Here is a 22,763-nt window from a genome sequence, read left to right on the forward strand (position 1 = left end):
CGCCTTGAAGTGCAGTACGTTATCTCTTGCTGGTGGTCAAATACCAGCAGTCTCTAAACGATCTGGGTCTAACTTCAATGCTAAGAAATACGACCCCAAATCACCCCCCCCCCCCCCCCTCCTGGCCGCACCATGAGAGAAACTCCAGGCTAAGGATGGCAGTGAAGCTTATTCAGCCCGGTACCTCGTATGTACGAGAATCGATGGGGATTCTTTCTTGTCAATGGAACCTCAGTTTTTTGTGGGGAATTTAGAGGACAAGTTTGGGGAGGTGGAGGGATTGTCCAAAATGCAGTCAGGGCTGTTCTTGATCAAAACAGCATCCTCTGTCCAGATACGGGCACTACTCGCCTGTGAGAAGCTGGAGGATGTTTCTGTTTCCGTCGCACCCCATAAGAGCTTAAATATGGTCCAGAGTATCATATTTCACAGGGACCTTATTTTGAAGTCTGATATTGAGCTGCGCACCAATTTAGAGCGAAGAGGTGTCCTTTTCGTCCGGCGGGTCCACTGGTACCTTCATCTTGGCCTTTGAGGGTGACACATTACCCGAGAAGGTCAAGGTGATGGTCTACCTCTGTGACGTAAAGCCTCCGCGATACGATGCTTAAGTGCTGGGGGTTCGGGCATACATCTTCCCACTGTACTTCCAGTGTCACCTGTCGGGATTGTGGACATCCTTCAAATCCCAATACTCCCTGTGCCCTGCTCCCGTCTGTGTCAACTGCAGAGAGCACCATTTGCCTTGCTCTCCAGACTGCAGGATTCTCCAGAAAGAAAGAAAAATAATTGAATACAACTGACTCACACTGAGGCTAAGAGAAAATATGAGAGGCTACATCCTGTGCATTGATGTCAACCTACGCCACTGCTACGACAATGGTTCTGCCATCCTCCGTTCTGCTGCGTACGGTTGGCTCTCAGTGATCAGACTCCACCTGTGCCCTTGATGGCGGGGGGCACTTCCCTCCCTGTTGCTCCTGCACAACCTACTTCAGGAGCAACACCCCCCAACCATTGGGGATGTTAGTCCCCAATTATCAACTGTAGAAGCGTAAGCCTTCTTTGGTCCTCTCGCCGCCGGCCGCGGTGGTCTAGCTGTTCTGGCGCTGCAGTCCGGAACCGCGGGACTGCTACGGTCACAGGTTCGAATCCTGCCTCGGGCATGGGTGTGTGTGATGTCCTTAGGTTAGTTAGGTTTAAGTATTCTACGTTCTAGGGGACTTATGACCTAAGATGTTGAGTCCCATAGTGCTCAGAGCCATTTGAACCATTTGGTCCTCTCACCAGGAAGGGATCCCTTGGGTCACTCCCTCGCCAGGTTCCTACCAGTGGCAAAGCTGACAACTGCCAATGGCTGAAGCAACCACAGGTTGCTGGTCATAGGGCTTCACGGTCCTCCTCAGTCCCTGAGACTGAATCAGTGAAGCCCTCCCAGCTGGACAAACCTAAGAAGCAGTATGAGAAACCTAAAAAGAAAAAGACCCCCAAGAACCAAGGCACTTCAGTGGCACCCACACCACCACTACCTACAAGCTCTGTGTCTGAGGATGAGGTGAAGATTTTGGCATCCACTGAGGACCTAGATCTCACTAGGCCTTGAGAGGCATAGACTGCCTCATTAAGTGTTTCATACCTTCCTAGTCTCATGATCACGTAATCATCCAGTGGAATTGCAGTGGTTTTTTCCACCACCTGGTTGAGCTATGGCAACTGTTAAGCTTTACACCTGCTTTCTGCATTGCCGTCCAGAAAACATGGTTCCCAGCAGTGCAGACCCCTGCCCTCCGTGGTTATAAGGGATATTACAGGAACCGTAGTGACTATAATTGAGTGTCAGGCAGAGTTTGCGTCTATGTCCTAAACTGAGCATGTAGTGAACCTTTGCCCCTTCAAACCCCTCATGAAGCTGTGGCTGTCAGGATAAGGACGACGCAGGAAGTAACTGTCTGCAATGTATATCGTCCTCCAGATGATGTAGTACCCCTAAATGTATTGGTTGCACTGATTGACCAACTCCTTGAACCTTTCCTACTTTTGGGCGATTTTAACGTGCATCACCCGTTGTGGGGTGGTGCCATGCATACTGGCCGAGGTAGGGAAGTTGAAAATTTACTGTCACAGTTCGACCTCTGCCTCTTAAATGCAGGTGCCCCACAAATTTCAGTGTGGCACATGGCACATATTCGGCCATTGATCTCTCAGTTAGCAGTACTGGCCTTCTTCCATCTATCCACTGGAGAGCACATGATGACCTGAATGGTAGTGACCATTTCCCCATCTTCCTGTCACTACCCGGGCGTCATGCCCATGGATGCCTACCCAAATGGGCTTTAAACAAGGCAGACTGGGAAGCCTTCACCTCTGCTGTCACCACTGAAATTGCCCCACATGGTGCCCTCGATGTTGTAGTTGAGCAGGTCACTACAACGATAGTTTCTGCGATGGAAAATGTGATCCCTCATTCTTTAGGGTTCTCCTGGCGAAAGACAGTCCCTTGGTGGTCACCGGAAGTCACTGAGGCAAATATAGAGCATCGGTGAGCTCTACAGCGACACCCTTCCCTAGAGCACCTAATAGCCTGTAAGCGGCTCCGTGCCAGTGTTCGCCAGCTTATAAAACGACAGAAACAGGATTGTTAGGAGAGGTATGTGTCGACCATTGGGCGCCATACATCACGTTCTCAAGTCTGGACGAAGATCAGACTTTTTTTTTTGGATACCCCATCAGGTGTCCCTGGCATTAACATCAGTGGCATTTTATCTACTGACGCAAATGCGATTGCCAAGCACTTTGCCGAACATTTTGCTGAGCACTATGCTCAAGCCTCTGCATTGGAGAACTATCCCCCAGCCTTTCGCACCCTCAAACAGCAGATAGAAAAGAAAGTCCTCTTGTTCACTACACATCACAGTGAACCCTATAATGCCACATTTACAGTATGGGAGCTCCTCAGTGCCCTTGCACATTGCCCCGACACAGCTCCTGAGCCGGATCGGATCCACAGTCAGATGATTAAACATCTCTTGTCTGACTACAAGCAACATCCCCTATTCATCTTCAACCAGATCTGGTGCTATGGCATCTTTCCATTGCAATGGCGCGAGAGCACTATCATTCGGGTGCTCAAACTTACTCAAAACCCGCTTGAGGTGGATAGCTACCGGCCCATCAACCTCATCAATGTTCTTTGTAAGTTGCTGGAATGTATGGTGTGTTGGTGGTTGGGCTGGGTCCTGGAGTCACGTGACCTACTGGCTCCATGTCAGGGTGGCTTCCGCCAGGGTCGCTCTACCACTCATAATCTTGTGTCCCTTGCATCTGCCATCTGAACAGCCCTTTTCAGACGCCAACATCTGGTTGGTGTCTTTTTTGATTTACATAAAGCATATGACACAACTTGGTGGCGACATATCATTGCCACATTGTATGAGTTTGGTCTCTGGGGCCCACTCCCAATTTTCAGATTTTTATCCACAGTTTCCTGTTGCTCCGTACTTTCCGTGTCCAAGTTGGTGCCTCCCATAGTTCCCCTTATATTCAGGAGAACGGCATTCCGCTGGGCTCTGTATCGAGTCTCTCTCTATTTTTAGTGGCTATTAAAGGTCTAGCAGGCTGTCGGTCTCACCTTCTCTGTATGCAGATGACTTCCGCATTTTGTACTGCTGCTCCACTACTGGAATTGTTGAGCAGCACCTAGAGGGAGCCATTCACAAGGTGCGGTCATGGGTTCTTTGCCTATGGCTTCCAGTTTTCAGCCCCGAAGTTGTGTATCATGCATTTCTGTCGGTGTCACAACGTTCATCCAGAACCAGAACTTTACCTTAATGATGATCCATTCACTGTGGTGGAGACATATCAATTCTTAGGACTGGTTTTTCATGCCTGATTGACTTGGCTACCTCACTTTTGTCAGCTTAAGCTGCAGTGCTGTCAGCATCTCAATGCGCTCCACTGCTTGAGCAACACCAACTGGGCTGCAGATTGCTCTACGCTGCTGCAGCTCTACAGTGCCCTTGTTCAATCCTGGCTTGACTATGGGAGTCTGGTTTATGGTTTGGCGGCGCCCTCAGTGTTGAATTTACTCGACCCAGTGTGCCATTGTGGCATTCACCTAGCTATGGGAGCTTTTAGAATGAGTCCGGGGATCAGTGTCCTGGTGGAGGCCGGAGTCCCTCCATTGAAGGTTAGGCATGCACAGCTGCTCGCCAATTACGTTGTACACATTCTTAGTTCTCCTGTGCATCCAAATTACTGTCTGCTTTTCCCAACCATAGTGGTTCATCTCCTGCATCGGCGGCTTAGGTCAGGGCTTACGATTTAGGTTTGTGTCTGGTGGCTTCTGTCTGAACTGGAGTCCTTCCCATTACCCCCTCTCCTCAACGTCCATTCACACACACCTCCATGCTGTACACTTAGGCCACTGATTCTTCGAGACCTCTCGCATTGCCCTAAGGACTCCGCTAACTCTGTGGCTCTCCGCAACAACTTCCTCTCAATTCTCGACATGTACAGGGGCCATGAAGTGGTTTACACCAACAGATCAATGGCTGATGGCCATGTATGCTTTGCGTACGTTCATGGAGGACATGTTGAACAGCACTCCTTGCCCGATGGCTGCAGTGTTTTCTCTGCAGAGGTGGCGGCCATATCCCGTGCACTCGAGCACATCTGCTCTTGCCCTGGCGAGTCATTTCTCCTGTGTACTGACTCCTTGAGCAGCCAACAACCTCTCGACCAGTGCTACCCTGCCATCCTTTGGTAGCATCCATTCAGGAGCCGCTCTATGCCCTGGAACAGTCCCGTTGTTCAGTGGTGTTTATGTGGACCCCAGGACAAGTTGAAATCCCAGGCAACGAACTTGCTGACAGGCTGGCCAAATAGGCTACACGGAAACCACTTCTGGAGATGGGCATCTCCGAAACTGACCTGCGTTCTGTCTTACGCCACAGGGATTCTTGGCTTTGGGAGACAGAATGGCATAACAGTACGCACAACAAACTGTGTGTTACCCCCCCAAGGAGACGAATGTGTGGAAGTCTTCCATGCGGTCCTCTCGTAGGAAATCAGTTGTCCTCTGCTGGCTTCGCATTGGGCATATGTGGCTAATGCATGGTTACCTTCTCTGTTGCGAGGACCCACCTCGGTGTCACTGTGGTTCACAAATGACGGTCGTCCACCTGTTGCTGGACTGCCCACTTCTAACTTTCCCAGTACCCTACCTTCAGTGTTGGGCAACAATGCCTCAACAGCAGGTTTAGTTTTAAGTTTTATTCGTGAGGGTGTGTTTTATAATTTGATCTAAGTTTTAGCACATGTCCTTTGTCCCTCTGTGTCCTCCACCCTAGTGCTGGCTTCTCCTTTTTATTCCCATGGTCAGCCAGCCATGGTAATCTGCTCTCTTGTTTTGATCTCTTTTACATGTTTCTTGCGTGTGTCTGTGGCCTTCTTGTCTGATTTTTTTCGATTTTATTGTTTGTTGCCCTTCTGTCCGTCTTGTGGTTTTCTCCTTTTTCCTAGCTGTGTTCTGTATGTCTCAGTTATTTTACTCCTACCCTTGTGGAATTATTTTAATTGGAACAAGGGATCGATGACCTAGCAGTTTGGTTCTCCCCCCCTCCCTATCTCCCCCCCCCCCCCCCCCTCTCTTTTAAACCAACCAACGAACTTGGCCTTGTGAAAGGTTTGAAAAGTCATTAAATGTTGGATGTAGAACACAAGAAAGATGCCAGCAGGTAGTATGTCAACTTTTACAAACTTAAAGTTTTGTGTAGAGCTAAAACAAATACATTTATTGTAGAAAATTAGAAAAATATTTTGTAATGCACTGAATACTGATGTTAACAAATTAAGTGTTTTAGTATGTAGAGAGTTTCAATTTTGTATTGATTCATTCCTTTTAAGGTCATTATTTATGTATCTTTACCACTCTGGATAACCTGCATATTAGAACAAAATAGCAGGGAGCTAAATGGAGAATTTAACTAACTTTTCTACTAGCACAAGTATTCATTGTTTCCTATATATGTTTGCTTCAAGGCAGCTCTTTCTTGTTGCTAGCTAGCTGGAATTGTTAATTTGGTATACTTTGAAATGGTTTTCCAAGTTCCACAGTAAACTGCTCAGATTGTTACTTATATTTGTTTCTGCAGTATTTGGCATTTTCTTATGAACAAGCAATAATGCCTTGATTTGATATGAAAACTGCAGTTGCATTTTACTAACTGTCTGCAATTTGGTCCAAAGTATTTACTAATGAAACAAAAGAATGGTGTGTACTTCACTACCTATCTGAAAAATTATTATTAAATTACTAGTTTAATAATTATACTAACAGATTTGTTCCGTTATTACCTACATGAGGAGTGGCACACACTTCTCAGGCAACTCCATCCTTATTATTAGTTTTTTAACCAGTACTGGCACTACAGGTTAGGTAGGGTCCTCTATTTTCCACCTTTGGAATAAAACTTAAAACCAACAATATTCTGCTTCTGTAAACACTATCAAGTACATCACTTTCCTCAGTAGTCTGTTTCCTAATAACTATTCAATTTTCACAGTGATAGTGTTCCTACACATTAGTCCATTTTCCTCCATTTCGGTTTAGTTCTTTCTTGTTACACCTGCCCTATGCATTAAGCAATATATTTATATATAAGGCTGTTCCCCTGCTTATTATTATACACCTCTTTTCTTTTATGTTTTGAGTTAACTTACTCTTACTTTTTTAAGGATCCATACCTGATTCTTGAGCTTCCTCAGATGCTGTCTCTTTAAATATACTCCTCTGTGTTCCACTCAGCATGATCAAAGCATAGTTTTTCTTGTTGCAAGCATATTGTGCTACTGTGGCTCTTAGTTGCCCTAGTCGTTCAACTACTGTATAAGGGTACCATCCACTCCTCCTACCCTTCCCCTCTTTGATGTGAAAAGGTTAACATCCAGCACCATAAAGTCAGATTGTACCTTTTCTCTGGTTTTATAGTAACATTAACTATCTGTATCTCACTACCCGTTTGTCCAAATACTCATTGTAAATGTAAGTGTTCTGCAGACTGTTTACGCTAAGGAACACCTGTGAGATACATATCTATGTTTGTACTGAGTGGCTGTTCATGTGTTTAACATTGAGGTAGACATTTCATTTCACCCTACTTCGTAGTTATCTCCAAGCAGACCATGACAAATTAATGTCATTGCAAAAGATGCATGAATTACTGCTATTTATTACAATCTATTGTCTGCATAGTCTTTAAGTGACACTTACAAAAGAGAGTGTGCAACAGCTGTGCTGTTGCTGGAGCTTTAGTTGGGGCCCAGTTATTTAATAATTTCAGATAAGATAGTGAATGAAATTATAATTTAAAGAAGACATGAAAATAGGAGGAGAGAAACTGAAAGGAAGTAATATAATGGTCAACTAAGGCTTTGTAGTCATCAACCTACAAAGTTTACACAGATCGTGAACTCCTCTGAGGTGAAATGGTACTTACCATTTGTGTGTGCCTGTGGCATCAAACAGAACAATCAAGGTTCCAGTCAACCCACATACCTTGCTCAATGTAGGCATTAGGGCACCTGCATTCCACCTCAAACTTGCCCTTGCATCTCTCTCTTTTTATTTTCCACAAATATTAAAATCACTATTTGAGGTAACATAAAGTACAATTGTAGATTTATAGCTGAACTTGACCCTATCTTTTTTGTAAGTAATCACTTTTCTAAATGTTGATTAAAATTTATTAGCACATAATCTTACAAAAACATCACATGTATCATATACTGGAACATTAACACCAAAAGTTGATAGACATCTGAAGTCTGCACAGTCATATGGGGACAAGGTCACGGAATTGCTGAAGTGTCATTTCATCAATTAAAACAAAACTCATGTTATTATATTTCAATAAAATGGCACACAAATCAGTTGAAAATTTTTACACTCATAGTTTCCCTGTAATAATTGTTGGAAACATTTGAGAAGTGAATAAAGACTGGTAAAGTTCACCATCCTCTGACAATTTTCTTATCATTTGTGGAAAATTTTGATAAACAGTGTGTCTGATATATTAAATGTTCAGAGTGCACTTGTCGTATGTGTGCTGCTGCTTTTGTTACTCCCCCCCCCCCCCCCCCAGTTTGAAGTCTGAGGTTATCCAGCTGTCTCTGCTAATCTGCTTTGTGCAAGGCTATTCATCTCTGCATAACTACTGCAACCTCTTCAATTTTACCCACCATGTTTCCTTCCGTTTCCATTTTGACAGTTTCTTAATACTTCAGTATGTGTCCTATGAACTGTGCCATAAATTCGTTTTATCCTCAATTTTATTCAATACCTCAAACTAATCTCCATTTCAAGAGCTTGTACAATCTTCTTGTGTGAACTGTATATTGTCCATGTTCCACTTCTGCACATGGCTACACTCCAGACAAATACCTAGAGAAAAGGAAGTTTACATCTGTTTATATTCAGTGTTAACAGATTTCAGTTTTTTTAATTTTTTATTTTATTTTATTTTATTTTTTTATTTTTTTATTGCCAGTCTGCATTTTATATCTTCTCTACTTCAACTGTCATCAGTTATTTTGCTGCCCAAATAATGAAGCTTATTTAATAGTTTTTGTGTTTCATTTTCTAATTTCCTCAGCATTGCCTCAAGTAATTTACTACACCCCATTACCCCCCCCCTCCCTTTTTAACTTCACCTGATCCTCATCTTATGCCCACTTTTCAAGGTACTACCCAAGTCCATTGCTGTCTATGCTATAACTATGTCATTGGCAAACCTCAAAGTTTTTATTTATTCTTCCTGAACGTTAACCTCCCGTCCAAATTTCTTCATGCTTGCTCAGTATACAGACTGAATAACATTAGAGATAGGCTACAGTGCTTTTCCATACTCTTCTCAACATAATGCTTCCCTTTCATGTCCTTAAATTCTTATAATTACAATCTAGGTCCTGTACAAGCTATGGATAACCTTTTATTTTCTCTGTATATCACTTCTTCCCTTAGAATTTCCAGGAATTTATATTTATGCAGTATTAAGTAAATCTTACTTTACACAGAAAATCAAGCAATGGAAACAATCTTGGAACACCAATAGTATTAGGAAAAGGATAGATTCTTTCTCACTGTAAAGATGACATGTTGAGTTGCAGACAGGTACAATGAAAAGACTGTTACACATTTAGTTTTCTTTAGAAAAGAAAACACACACACATTCACACAAGCAAGCACACCTCACACACACACACACACACACACACACACACACACACACACAGTAACACAAGCAAGCACTCCTCATGCGCGTGACTGCCATCTCCTGCAACTTGGACCAGAATGCAACTGCCACGTTGAGTGGCAATCTGGAATGTTGCAAGAAAGGGGAAGGGATAGCAGGCTATTGGTGGGGGGGGGGGGGGGCGAGGGGAGAGCTCTTAGTGTTAGGAGGATGGGAAGTTGGGGGGGGGGGGGGAGAGCAGGGAAAGGGAAAGTCTGGTGGGTGCATAGGGTGAGGGGACATGAATAGGGTGACAGAGTGGGCAGAAACTGTTAGGTGGAGGATGTTGGTATAGTAGGTTACTGTAGGTTGAGGGTGGGATAATTTCAGGAGTGTAGAATGTGTTATAAGGATAACTCACATGTGCACAGTTAAGAAAAACTGGTGGTGGTGGAGAGGATCGAGATGGTTTGGCTTGTGAAGTAGCCATTAAAAAAGAGCATTCTATATTTAGCTGCATATTGTGCTACAGAGTGGTCTGCCATGTTCCTGGCCAGTTTGGCAGTGGCTGTTCGTCCTGGTGGGCAGCTGGTCGGTAGTCATACCAATATAAAAAGCTGTGCAATCATAGCAGCAGAGTATACTATACACGGCCGCTTTCATAAGCGGTCCGGCCTCTGGTGGGTTAGGATAACCCTGTAACAGAACTGGAATAGGAAGTACTAGGTGGATGGATTGGGCAGATCTTGCACCTACACCTTCCATTGGGGTATAATCCCTGTGGCAAGGGTTTGGGATTGAGAGTGGCCTAGAGATGGGCTAGGATGTAGTGTAGGTCAGGTGGGAAGCATCCCTGTACCACTCTGGGGATGGAGTTTAATATTTTAATGCAAAAGTCTGTGATAGGTTGCCAGTCAACATCAGGCAGTAAACTGGAAACCCTGAAATATTTTATAACAAAGTAACACAACGCGCTCATTATTCGCTTCTGCAATTCATTGGAAAACTTGGACTCAGAAATATGAATTTCATGTAACCTTAATGTCTGTAGTTGATAGATCCTGACAGTGGTGTGTGGAAAGTTGCTTAAATGCTTTTTATAATGTGGAGGGTGAGCACAGAAGAACTTAAGATTTTCAAAAATTAATACAAATGAAATGGTATAACTTACGTGCTTCAAACATTATCATATTAATAGAGTATCTCTGATAGTTATTTTTTACAGGCTGCAGGGTCTTAAAATGTGCTTCTTGAGTCACATGGCAAACTTTGAGACAATATTCATACTCTTCCCAAACCTTCTGCAACATGTTGCTGGTAATACTCCACTGCTGCCGCGATTCACTGTCATAGCTGTAGCAACGATTGTGGCAGGTGTGGGACAAAACCCCATAAAAAATAGCATGGAGCAGAGTGTATGTGCTCAGGGACAACCAGGAAATCCAGGAAAAACTCTGGCATTTTTTGATCTATGAGAAAACTGGGAAAAAACACAGGAATTTCTTAGAATTCCGGGAATTTCAGTTTTCAGTTAAGTTTTATAATTTTGACTGGTAACAACCGATACTCTAACAAAGAATATTACTGTTTCCTGCTACTGGAGAAAAGTACTGCATCAATGAAACAAAAACAAGAGGGGAGGATGACGACGACAGCAGCAACTACTACTTAAGCTGCAAAGGAAATGCACCATTTACAACAAAACAACACATTGTATATACGAGCATCTGCCAACAGCAAAATGTGTCAAAGGCTTTTGGATGAAGACTATGTAATACTTAATTACAACAAACTACCTAAGATGTGCGCTGATGTCACAAACTATTTACATTAGGTTTGTTTGAACAGTTGCCAGTGGGCTCATGCCCATGTGCAGTTGAGTCACATACGAGCAGAACCTTCTCCTACTTCTGTCTACTTGAAGTGTGGCTGTTATATGTATCAGCAGTAGCAACAAGCAGCCAGGTGCTACCTGGAAAAATGTTACTAGTGCGCACGCTCAAGCTGCCAGACTCCTGCGTGCGCAGAGCAGTCTGGGTTGTAGTGGGGACAGGGTAGTCTTTGAGATGCATGTTTACATTTAGTGATTTTACTGTTTTCTCTTTGTTTACAGCTCTCACATAAAAAAAAACCCTAACGGATATCTGCGTCTGGGAACTATCAAGTGAATTAAAATACATTCCCATAATTATGGAAGGCTAATTTATGTCATCAGTTTAAGTTTTGAAATTTTATTTTATTTTCACATTTTTGGCAGTCAAGCATTAATCATGTTGCATAATTATGAAGTAATTTTTGTTGGTTTGCTAAAGAAATTTGGCTTTTACTAATCTTTTCCACGGAGGCAGTCAATTTATTTGAAATGGAGTGTGTTTCATTCCATACTATTGGCTAGTTTCAACTGTTTGCTGAATTTACAGTGCACGTTTTCATCTTTTGACATGTATGACATTATTCCACAATAAAGAACCAAACATGAGGTAATATAGTACTTGTACCCGAAGAAAACCACGTGGAAAAGCTTAATACCTGGTTGAGGCCTACTTCATTATGAATCTGGACATACAAATGCGCACTTCAAGTCAAATTATGCATTCTAGTATGGTGTACGAAATTCCAATGCTTTTGGAATATCCTCTGATGTTGTGTTTACTTTATGATGTAATGTAAGACCTCTTTGTGCTTTATGCATGGGAAATACAGGCTTGCTGTGTTGTCATAACTGCACACGCACGGAATGCCTGTTTCCTGGCACTCTATAGCAACTGCTGCAACGATCCTATTCCTAACAGGTTACAGGAATAAATTATGAATGATGGTTTGAAAAGTGTTACTTTCAAAGCAAATTTCCTTCTATGCAAGGTAAATTATGTTACATGTGAAAATGTGTGATGACATTCTTGAACCACATAGCGTTTGACTCTCATTTCAAGCTTCACTCTTTGAGAACTAGCAAGTTAGAAGAATTTCAAGCTCAGAGGACCAGCCATTTATGTTGTTATTTAAAGTTTTATCGGCACATGTGTGTGATGTATCTTAAAGTGTGACACGCACAAAAAAAACCACCAATACTGTATGTGAAAGCTCATTAATGTTTGAGACCAGTATCATATGTGAAAGCCTAACTTTTCTTCTTGTTGCACTATGTATATTAATTTCAACTATCAGCTTTCCCTATGTGTGTGTCCACACTACTTAACAGTGATGTTACTGTAGACTGACTACATCACGTGTCCTTTGCACTGAACATCTGCTTTCACCCGCTAGCTAGATCACATGAAATGAGCCATGATTGGCTTACAAAAGTGCAACTCAATCTCGGTTTCGTGGAATTCTGATTTATACTTTTGTAATATGAAAATTGCAGTGTACATGCTGCTGCACGTCAAAGGTTTTTATTTACCGGGTTCGTTTTTAAAGCACCAGACAGTTCTAGGCCGGTATATAAAATCTTAACCATTCAAAGGAATGATGAAGGTATATTGTCATTTAATGTGGAAAAAGTGTGTATTCACTGAGGAGAACTTGTATTTTTAATCAGGAAATCCTGTAATTTTATTTCTTTGTCCACATATACACCATTATGGAGTTAAGTCTGGTGATAGTGGTGGCCATGTGCACCACACTTTATCAGCACCTGCACAGTTGAGCCATTTACCAGGTAGATGTGTTTAGGTGTTATCATACAGCCAAGTGGAAGAGAGGAGGTGCAGTATATTGTTACTAGATAATGATGTTGGAATCTTCTTGCAATTGAGGCAGAAGCCACAAAGAAAGAATACTGAGGTAGCCAATGCCTGTGATGGTTTTCCTTATGAAAAAGAAGGGGTTGTAAATTTTCTCCCTCAATGTTCCACAGAACACATCAAACTCTGACAAATATTGTTCATGTTACAGGGAGAAATGAACATTTTCTGTTAGCAAAGAATGAACATTGTACTGAGTAACCTTACCATTAGTTTTAAACGTTGTTTCGTCACTAAAAATTAATCTCTTTGACATGCTGCTATCATTGTCCGTCCTTGCCCACATCTCGGTGCAGAAGTCAGTCATGCAGCGTACTCTCTTGGGGTAAATGCAAATCAACTGCAGTCTATCCAATTTCAAGCATAATTGTTTATGCAGTACTTTAGAAATGGTTGTTGGTGGCATCTGAAGCTCAAGACTTACTCGACATGTTGATTTCTGTGGGCTTTGCTGTAATGCTGCTCGAATGTGATAAACATTTTGCTCTGACACAGGACGCTGCCTAGAATTTTTCCCTCTTCAAATACAACCCTTCTGTTCAAACTGCTATTACCAAGCATATGTACATCTTCATCTACATCCGTACTCTGCAAGCCACTGTATGGTAAATGGTGGAGGGTACCTTGTGATAGGTTGCCAGTCAACATCAGGCAGTAAACTGGAAACCCTGAAATATTTTATAACAAAGTAAGACAATGTCTCAGTATTCGCTTCTGCAATTCATTGGAAAACTTGGACTCAGAAATATGAATACCTTGATGCAAAATGTATGTTGGTGGCTGCAGGATCACTCTGCAGTCAGTTTCAAATGCCTGTTCTATAAATTTTCTCATTAGTGTTCCTTGAAAAGAACATCACCTTCCCTCCAGGGATTCCCATTTGAGTTCCCAAAGCATCGCCATAATACTTGCACATTGTCCAAACCTACTGATAACAAATGTAGTACCTCCAAATTATTTCAATGTCTTCTTTTAATCCAATGTGGTGTGAATCCCAGACACAGGAGAATTACTCAAAATAGGCTGCACTAGCATCCTATCCCCCCCATGAACCATGGACCTTGCCGTTGGTGGGGAGGCTTGCGTGCCTCAGCGATACAGATGGCCATACCGTAGGTGCAACCACAACGGAGGGGTATCTGTTGAGAGGCCAGACAAACATGTGGTTCCTGAAGAGGGGCAGCAGCCTTTTCAGTAGTTGCAGGGGCAACAGTCTGGATGATTGACTGATCTGGCCTTGTAACATTAACCAAAACGGCCTTGCTGTGCTGGTACTGCGAACGGCTGAAAGCAAGGGGAAACTACAGCCGTAATTTTTCCCGAGGACATGCAGCTCTACTGTATGATTAAATGATGATGGCGTCCTCTTGGGTAAAATATTCCGGAGGTAAAATAGTCCCCCATTCGGATCTCCGGGCGGGGACTACTCAGGAGGACGTCGTTATCAGGAGAAAGAAAACTGGCGTTCTACGGATCGGAGCGTGGAATGTCAGATCCCTTAATCGGGCAGGTAGGTTAGAAAATTTAAAAAGGGAAATCGATAGGTTAAAGTTAGATATAGTGGGAATTAGTGAAGTTCGGTGGAAGGAGGAACAAGACTTTTGGTCAGGTGATTACAGGGTTATAAATACAAAATCAAATAGGGGTAATGCAGGAGTAGGTTTAATAATGAATAAAAAAATAGGAGTGAGGGTTAGCTACTACAAACAGCATAGTGAACGCATTATTGTGGCCAAGATAGACACAAAGCCCATGCCTACTACAGTAGTACAAGTTTATATGCCAACTACCTCTGCAGATGATGAAGAAATAGATGAAATGTATGACGAGATAAAAGAAATTATTCAGGTAGTGAAGGGAGACGAAAATTTAATAGTCATGGGTGACTGGAATTCGTCAGTAGGAAAAGGGAGAGAAGGAAACATAGTAGGTGACTATGGATTGGGGGGAAGGAATGAAAGAGGAAGCCGCCTTGTAGAATTTTGCACAGAGCATAACTTAATCATAGCCAACACTTGGTTCAAGAATCATAAAAGAAGGCTGTATACCTGGAAGAATCCTGGAGATATTAAAAGGTATCAGATAGATTATATAATGGTAAGACAGAGATTTAGGAACCAGGTTTTAAATTGTAAGACATTTCCTGGGGCAGATGTGGATTCTGACCACAATCTATTGGTTATGAACTGCAGATTGAAACTAAAGAAACTGCAAAAAGGTGGGAATTTAAGGAGATGGGACCTGGATAAACTAAAAGAACCAGAGGTTGTAGAGAGTTTCAGGGAGAGCATAAGGGAACAATTGACAGGAGTGGGGGAAAGAAATACAGTAGAAGAAGAATGGATAGCTCTGAGGGATGAAGTAGTGAAGGCAGCAGAGGATCAAGTAGGTAAAAAGACGAGGGCTAATAGAAATCCTTGGGTAACAGAAGAAATATTGAATTTAATTGATGAAAGGAGAAAATATAAAAATGCAGTAAATGAAGCAGGCAAAAAGGAATACAAACGTCTCAAAAATGATATCGACAGGAAGTGCAAAATGGCTAAGCAGGGATGGCTAGAGGACAAATGTAAGGATGTAGAGGCTTGTCTCACTAGGGGTAAGATAGATACTGCCTACAGGAAAATTAAAGAGACCTTTGGAGAAAGGAGAACCACTTGCATGAATATCAAGAGCTTTGATGGAAACCCAGTTCTAAGCAAAGAAGGGAAAGCAGAAAGGTGGAAGGAGTATATAGAGGGTTTATACAAGGGCGATGTACTTGAGGACGATATTATGGAAATGGAAGAGGATGTAGATGAAGACGAAATGGGAGATAAGATACTGCGTGAAGAGTTTGACAGAGCACTGAAAGACCTGAGTCGAAACAAGGCCCCGGGAGTAGACAACATTCCATTTGAACTACTGATGGCCTCGGGAGAGCCAGTCATGACAAAACTCTACCATCTGGTGAGCACGATGTATGAGACAGGCGAAATACCCTCAGACTTCAAGAAGAATATAATAATTCCAATCCCAAAGAAAGCAGGTGTTGACAGATGTGAAAATTACCGAACTATCAGTTTAATAAGTCACAGCTGCAAAATACTAACGCGAATTCTTTACAGATGAATGGAAAAACTGGTAGAAGCCGATCTCGGGGAAGATCAGTTTGGATTCCGTAGAAATGTTGGAACACGTGAGGCAATACTGACCTTACGACTTATCTTAGAAGAAAGATTAAGAAAAGGCAAACCTACGTTTATAGCATTTGTAGACTTAGAGAAAGCTTTTGACAATGTTAACTGGAATACTCTCTTTCAAATTCTGAAGGTGGCAGGGGTAAAATACAGGGAGCGAAAGGCCATTTACAGTTTGTACAGAAACCAGATGGCAGTTATAAGAGTCTAGGGGCATGAAAGGGAAGCAGTGGTTGGGAAAGGAGTAAGGCAGGGTTGTAGCCTCTCCCCGATGTTATTCAATCTGTATATTGAGCAAGCAGTAAAAGAAACAAAAGAAAAATTCAGAGTAGGTATTAAAATTCATGGAGAAGAAGTAAAAACTTTGAGGTTCGCCGATGACATTGTAATTCTGTCAGAGACAGCAAAGGACTTGGAAGAGCAGTTGAACGGAATGGACAGTGTCTTGAAAGGAGGATACAAGATGAACATCAACAAAAGCAAAACGAGGATAATGGAATGTAGTCAAATTAAGTCGGGTGATGCTGAGGGAATTAGATCAGGAAATGAGACACTTAAAGTAGTAAAGGAGTTTTGCTATTTAGGGAGTAAAATAACCGATGATGGTCGAAGTAGAGACGATATAAAATGTAGACTGGCAATGGCAAGGAAAGCGTTTCTCAAGAAGAGAAATTTGTTAACGTCTAGTATAGATTTAAGTGTCAGGCAGTCGTTTCTGAAAGTATTTGTATGGTGCGTAGCCATGTATGGAACTGAAACATGGACGATAAACAGTTCGGACAAGAAGAGAATAGAAGCTTTCGAAGTGTGGTGCTACAGAAGAATGCTGAAGATTAGATGGGTAGATCACGTAACTAATGAGGAGGTATTGAATAGGATTGGGGAGAAGAGAAGTTTGTGGCACAACTTGACTAGAAGAAGGGATCGGTTGGTAGGACATGTTTTGAGGCATCAAGGGATCACAAATTTAGCATTGGAGGGCAGTGTGGAGGGTAAAAATCGTAGAGGGAGACCAAGAGATGAATACACTAAGCAGATTCAGAAGGATGTAGGTTGCAGTAGATACTGGGAGATGAAGAAGCTTGCACAGGATAGAGTAGCATGGAGAGCTGCATCAAACCAGTCTCAGGACTGAAGACCACAACAACAACAACAACAACAACAGCATCCTATATGTAGTCTCCTTTGCAAATGAACAACTCTTTCCTAAAATTCTCCCAATAAACCAAAGTCAGCCCTTCACCTTCTCAACCACACTCCTCGCATACTCATTCCCTTTCCTATCGCTTTGCAATGCTACACCCAGATATTTAAACACTGTGACTGTGTCAAGCTGGACATATCAATGCTGTATGTGAACATTGCAGCTTTGTTTTTCCTATTCATCTGCATTAATTTACATTTTTCTACATTTAGAGCCAGCTGCCATTCATCACATAAATTATAAATTTTGTCTAAGTCATCTTGCATCATCCTACAATTACTCATCTTCGTCACCTACCTATACCCCACAGCATCATCAGCAGGCTGCTCACCCTGTTTGCCAGATCATTTATGTATATAGAACATAAGTCTCATTGCACTTTCCTGGGACACTCCTGATGATACTCTTTTCTCAATGAACAATTACTCCCATCAAGGACAACATTCTGGGTTCTATTACTTAAGAAGTCTTACAGTGACTCACTTATTTGGGAACCTATTCCGTATGCTCATACCTTCTTTAACAGTCTGCCATGGGGTACTGTGTCAAATGCTTTTCAGAACTCAAGGAATATGGAATCTGCCTGTTGCCCTTCATCCTTAGTTTTCAGTATATCTTGTGAGAAAAGGGCAGGCTGAGTTTCACATGAGCAGTACTTTCTGAAACCAAGCTGATTTGTGGATGTAAGCTTTTCACTCAGAATATTTTCTAGAATTATGCAGAAAACCAATGTTAAGGGTATTGGTCTGTAATTTTGGGGATCGGTTCTTTTACCCTTCTTATATACAAAACTTACCTGTACCTTTTTTCCAGTCCCTTGGGACTTATTACTGGGTGAGACATTTGTGACAAATAAAAGCTGAGTAAGGTACCAGTACTGTTGAGTACTCTTTGTAAAACTGAACTGGGATCCCATTTCGACCTGGTGACTTATTTGTGGCTGGCTTGTGGTGAAATTATGTACGAGATACTAATAAAACAGCAGTTTGTGACACACTTTGTGATAACTGAAGGACATCTGAGGTCTACTACTGTGGTGATGTTTGCTATTATCTACACTAGCACACACTGGCGGCAGCAGTATGCAGTAAAAGATTTGTGCCTCTACATTAAAAAGAAAGAAAAAAAAAAGCCTTGCAGAGATACTCGATCAACAGGTAAGTTTGAAACAAATAAGTTGTATTGTTTCATTTGTATGAATTTCTGGAAGCATCAAGTTCTTTTGAGCTCACCCTATATTAGATGAAAACAGCAGATTAGTAATGTAGGAGTAGTAACAGTGGCTTTTCTCAGAGTAACTGTATTTCTCGTAACATACATATTGGAAATGGAAATGAAGTCCCATGCTTCTTGACAGAGCATAGGGGAACGATGCGGGAGACCCGCACCGCTGTACTAGGCACGGTCTGAATGGAAGTGGTTTGCAGTTGCCTTCTTCCAAATGTAATGGGGATGAATGATGACGAAGACGAGACAACAGCAGCCAGTGATCTTGGGGCAGGTGAAAATCCCTGACCCCGCTGGGAATCGAACCCGGGACCCTGTGCTCAGGAAGTGAGAACACTATTGCGAGACCACAAGTGGGGGACAACATACATTTATATAAAATAAACAGGTTTTTTTATTCCTCTGGTAGCCAGAAACAGCTGAGCTCCTTTGTGGGGTCTCTCAGAAAATGAGATTAAAATATGTTTTTGATAGTAAAAGGAAAGATTACAGACACATGTAAACTCAATGTGATCCTACTTTGAAGGTGACCCCATTCATTAAATTTTTTATGGTAAATAAGTAAGTTTGCAGCATCAGTTTGGTTTATTTTGTGCCCAGCCTATTAAATGAAATTTTGTGCTTGAACTTAATTTTTTATGGTAAATAAGTAAGTTTGCAGCATCAGTTTGGTTTATTTTGTGCCCAGCCTATTAAATGAAATTTTGTGCTTGAACTTAAGAATATGTTTGTAGTTAATGTTTCATCACTGTCCATGAGTTGATCTATTTTGAGGAAACTTGGCAGATTATAAGGAAATAATTGAAGGAAAAAATATTAATGTACCATGACAAATGGTTCCTTAGCAATGCAAGCAGTCTCAATTATATTTTATCGGACTCTGTACTGTTTTCCTCAAATTTTATTCTTTGTACTTTTTTACTCCTCCTCCTCCTCCCCCCTCCTCTTACTACTACCTCCTTTTCTTACTTTCTTCCTATGCTGAAGTCTGATTCCTTCAGTGCTTTTTTTTCTTTCATGTTTCAAACTTCCTTTGTAGTAAGCAATTTCTGGTCTCTTCTCTCTCTCTCTCTCTCTCTCTCTCTCTCTCTCTCTCTCTCTCTCTCTCTCTGCTTTTCTACAATTCATCTCTACTTTTAATGCAGTCCACAAAAACTGATACTGTTTTTGAAGGGAAAAAAGTGAGTGAGTTAGAAGGTTGAGTAAAGTGCTTTAAAGTAACTCCTTCTGTTTACCAGGAAAAAGAATGATTTCTGTTTAGAGAAAATTAATATGTTTCAGTATTAATTAAACAAATTTCAGTGTGCTGTTAAACTTTCTTGTTTATTTTCAGCCGTGGAATGCGTTTTGAAAATGTTTCCATTCTGATTGAAAATATTGTTGATGTTATAAAAGATATGAGCTACTGCTGGAGAGATCGAGAGGGATTGATATGCAGTCAAAAAGGTGTGTTCAGGGTTAACTGCATTGATTGCCTTGATAGGACAAATGTTGTGCAGGTTCGTTAGCCAATATAATTGTATAATTATGGTATGTGATTCATTCCTCATTTGTACACATGACAATTTCCTTTTATTTTCCAGACTGCCATTGCAAAAGCTGTTATGGAAATTCAGTTTACCAAATTAGGCTTGATTGCTCCAGAGGGAAGAATACCATCTAATATACGAAATACATTTCAGCTTTTATGGGCTAATAATGGTGATATCATCAGTAAACAGTATGCAGGCACCAATGCACTAAAGGTTTAACATGTTTTATTATTTATTATTAAATTTAGTTTAAGAGTCTTATTTGAAGAAATTGAGTGGAGAGTATGTGAAAGTATAATCTTATTTAGGTTGAGAATGATATCTTTCTAAATTAGGACTCATTCCTTGCATGATTTTAGGTTGAGAATGAGATCTTTCTAAATTAGGACTCATTCCTTGCATGATTTTAATGCACTAATCTTTGATTCTTTCAGTGCTCTAGATAATATTTTAGCTCCCTAGTAATGAATAATTTTTGCAGTTCTAGTTCTTGTCTATCCAACTTGTCGTCACATTTAATTAATAATTTTCTTGCAGGACTCAAAACAAGGTTTAGACTCAGTATTCCTATTCTTCCTTAAGTTGGTATTAAATGTTTGCTCTTTGTCAACACCCTTTATCTTCAGAATGAATTTTCCCTCTGCTGTGGAGTGTCTGTTGATTAGAAACTTTCTGTTGGATGATAAGTTTGTTGCTGATTAAAAGTTTGTGTTGGACCAGAACTGGGATCTTTGTCCTTTGCAGGCAAATGTTCTACTGACTGAGGTATCCAAGCATGATTCATGAGCTGACCACATAATTTTACTTCAGCCAGCATCTCATCTCCTATCTTCCAAACTTAACAGACGTTGATCTGCATACCGTGTGGGACTATTACTCCTCTCTTTCAGGGGCAAAGGCTGAAACTCCGAAGGAATGTATAGGAGAGTTATAGAAAGCAAAGAAAGCAGGAGAAAATTTTGCGAAAAGGTGAGAGGAAGTGGATAAAGATGAGACTGGGTGTGCTTTCGCGACTGGGTGTGCTACTGTGAAAATTGTTTCTCAAAACTATCTCATATCTAAGTCTGAACAAGGCATGTGAAGTAGCCAACATTACCTCTATGTTCTGAAGATCATTGGAAAAACCAGTCATAAGGAAATTGGTTCGCCTGGTGCGCAGTACAGAGGAGATAGAAAACATGTTTTAGACTATAAGTGACTAATAATTCCCATTAAAAGAAGACCGGTACGAATATTACTGAGCCACCAGTGTTTTTAGTCATGGGTACTAAATACTAATGTACATTATTTACAGAAGGATCAAACATCTCCTAGAAGCTGACCTGGAGAAGCACCACATTGGGTTCCATAGATGTGAAGAAACACTTGAGGAAATGTCGAAATAGTTCATCCATCTCCAACAACACAATATTTCAGCAAACAACCACATTTCCATCATCAGGTGTGCTCATGAACTGACTGATGATGTGTCGGCGACACTCTATCTCCCTCTCCCTCTCCCTCTCCCTCTCCCTCTCCCTCTCCCTCTCCCTCTCCCTCTCCCTCTCCCTCTCCCTCTCCCTCTCCCTCTCCCTCTCCCTCTCCCTCTCCCTCTCCCTCTCCCTCTCCCTCTCCCTCTCCCTCTCCCTCTCCCTCTCCCTCTCCCTCTCCCTCTCCCTCTCCCTCTCCCTCTCCCTCTCCCTCTCCCTCTCCCTCTCCCTCTCCCTCTCCCTCTCCCTCTCCCTCTCCCTCTCCCTCTCCCTCTCCCTCTCCCTCTCCCTCTCCCTCTCCCTCTCCCTCTCCCTCTCCCTCTCCCTCTCCCTCTCCCTCTCCCTCTCCCTCTCGCCCAGGTGCGCACACTGGTGGCACCTCTCTTCTTCCTCCTCCTGGTCCCAGTGTCAGTTCATTGTTTAGTATCTTCTTTCTTTTCTTGATTGTTTTAATAGAGAGGTCTCATGCCTTCCTAAGTACATACCTGCAATCGTGATTTATCAGTGGTTCCCTTACTTCAATCTCAATATATTCGTTAATAACACAGTCCCGGAATTTGAATGTCTGTGTCAGAACCTTGGTGTGGTTATAGCCCATTCCATGAAATTCCATCAGGCAATGTTATGCAACTGCCGATTTATTGGGCTGCTGCAATTTGGTACGCCATTGGTGTTCTCGGCAACAATCTTCGACATTAAACACCATCTGACCTATGTAAGTATTACATTAGCAGGGTAGGTTAAAGATCTTGGATTTCCATAGTCTAAGGTCATCTTTCACACTATCAAGTAGAGCTTAAAAATTAATGAATAAATGAATGATTGCAATGGCTGCTGTCAGAATGTAAGTGTAAGTTAGTGTTCCTTTTCTTCTGATACACACTATGGCCAGAAGCACCAGCTGCACTTCTTCTAACCAGGACGTCCAGAAAGGGGAGCTCTCCATCTACCTCATCTTCCGTGATGAATTTGACGTTCTGGTGTACGGAATTTAGATGTGTAAGGAAGTTATTCAGCATCTGTTTTCCAGGTGGCCAAATGACGAAAGTGTGATCGACATACTGGAAGAAATGGGTAGCTTTCCATTGCGCTGATTCCGGGGCTTCCTCCTCGAAATATTCCATGTACATAATGGCGACATTCACGTAAGAGAACTGATTATAAATTGTTGTAGTG

At 41.9% G+C, this 22,763-nt stretch overlaps 1 protein-coding gene across 1 annotated transcript in view; it reads left to right on the forward strand.

Moving 5' to 3' along the window:
* Window positions 1–22,763, forward strand: part of LOC126177145 (phosphatidylinositide phosphatase SAC2) — a 371,512-nt gene that overhangs the window by 111,837 nt on the left and 236,912 nt on the right. Inside the window, exons 7-8 of the mRNA XM_049924417.1 lie at window positions 19,920–20,085; window positions 20,170–20,331. Of these exons, the coding sequence (XP_049780374.1) occupies window positions 19,920–20,085; window positions 20,170–20,331 (328 nt within the window). The remainder of the gene's footprint in view (window positions 1–19,919; window positions 20,086–20,169; window positions 20,332–22,763) is intronic.

Source organism: Schistocerca cancellata, chromosome 3, assembly GCF_023864275.1.
Source record: "Schistocerca cancellata isolate TAMUIC-IGC-003103 chromosome 3, iqSchCanc2.1, whole genome shotgun sequence".
Taxonomy (NCBI): domain Eukaryota; kingdom Metazoa; phylum Arthropoda; class Insecta; order Orthoptera; family Acrididae; genus Schistocerca; species Schistocerca cancellata.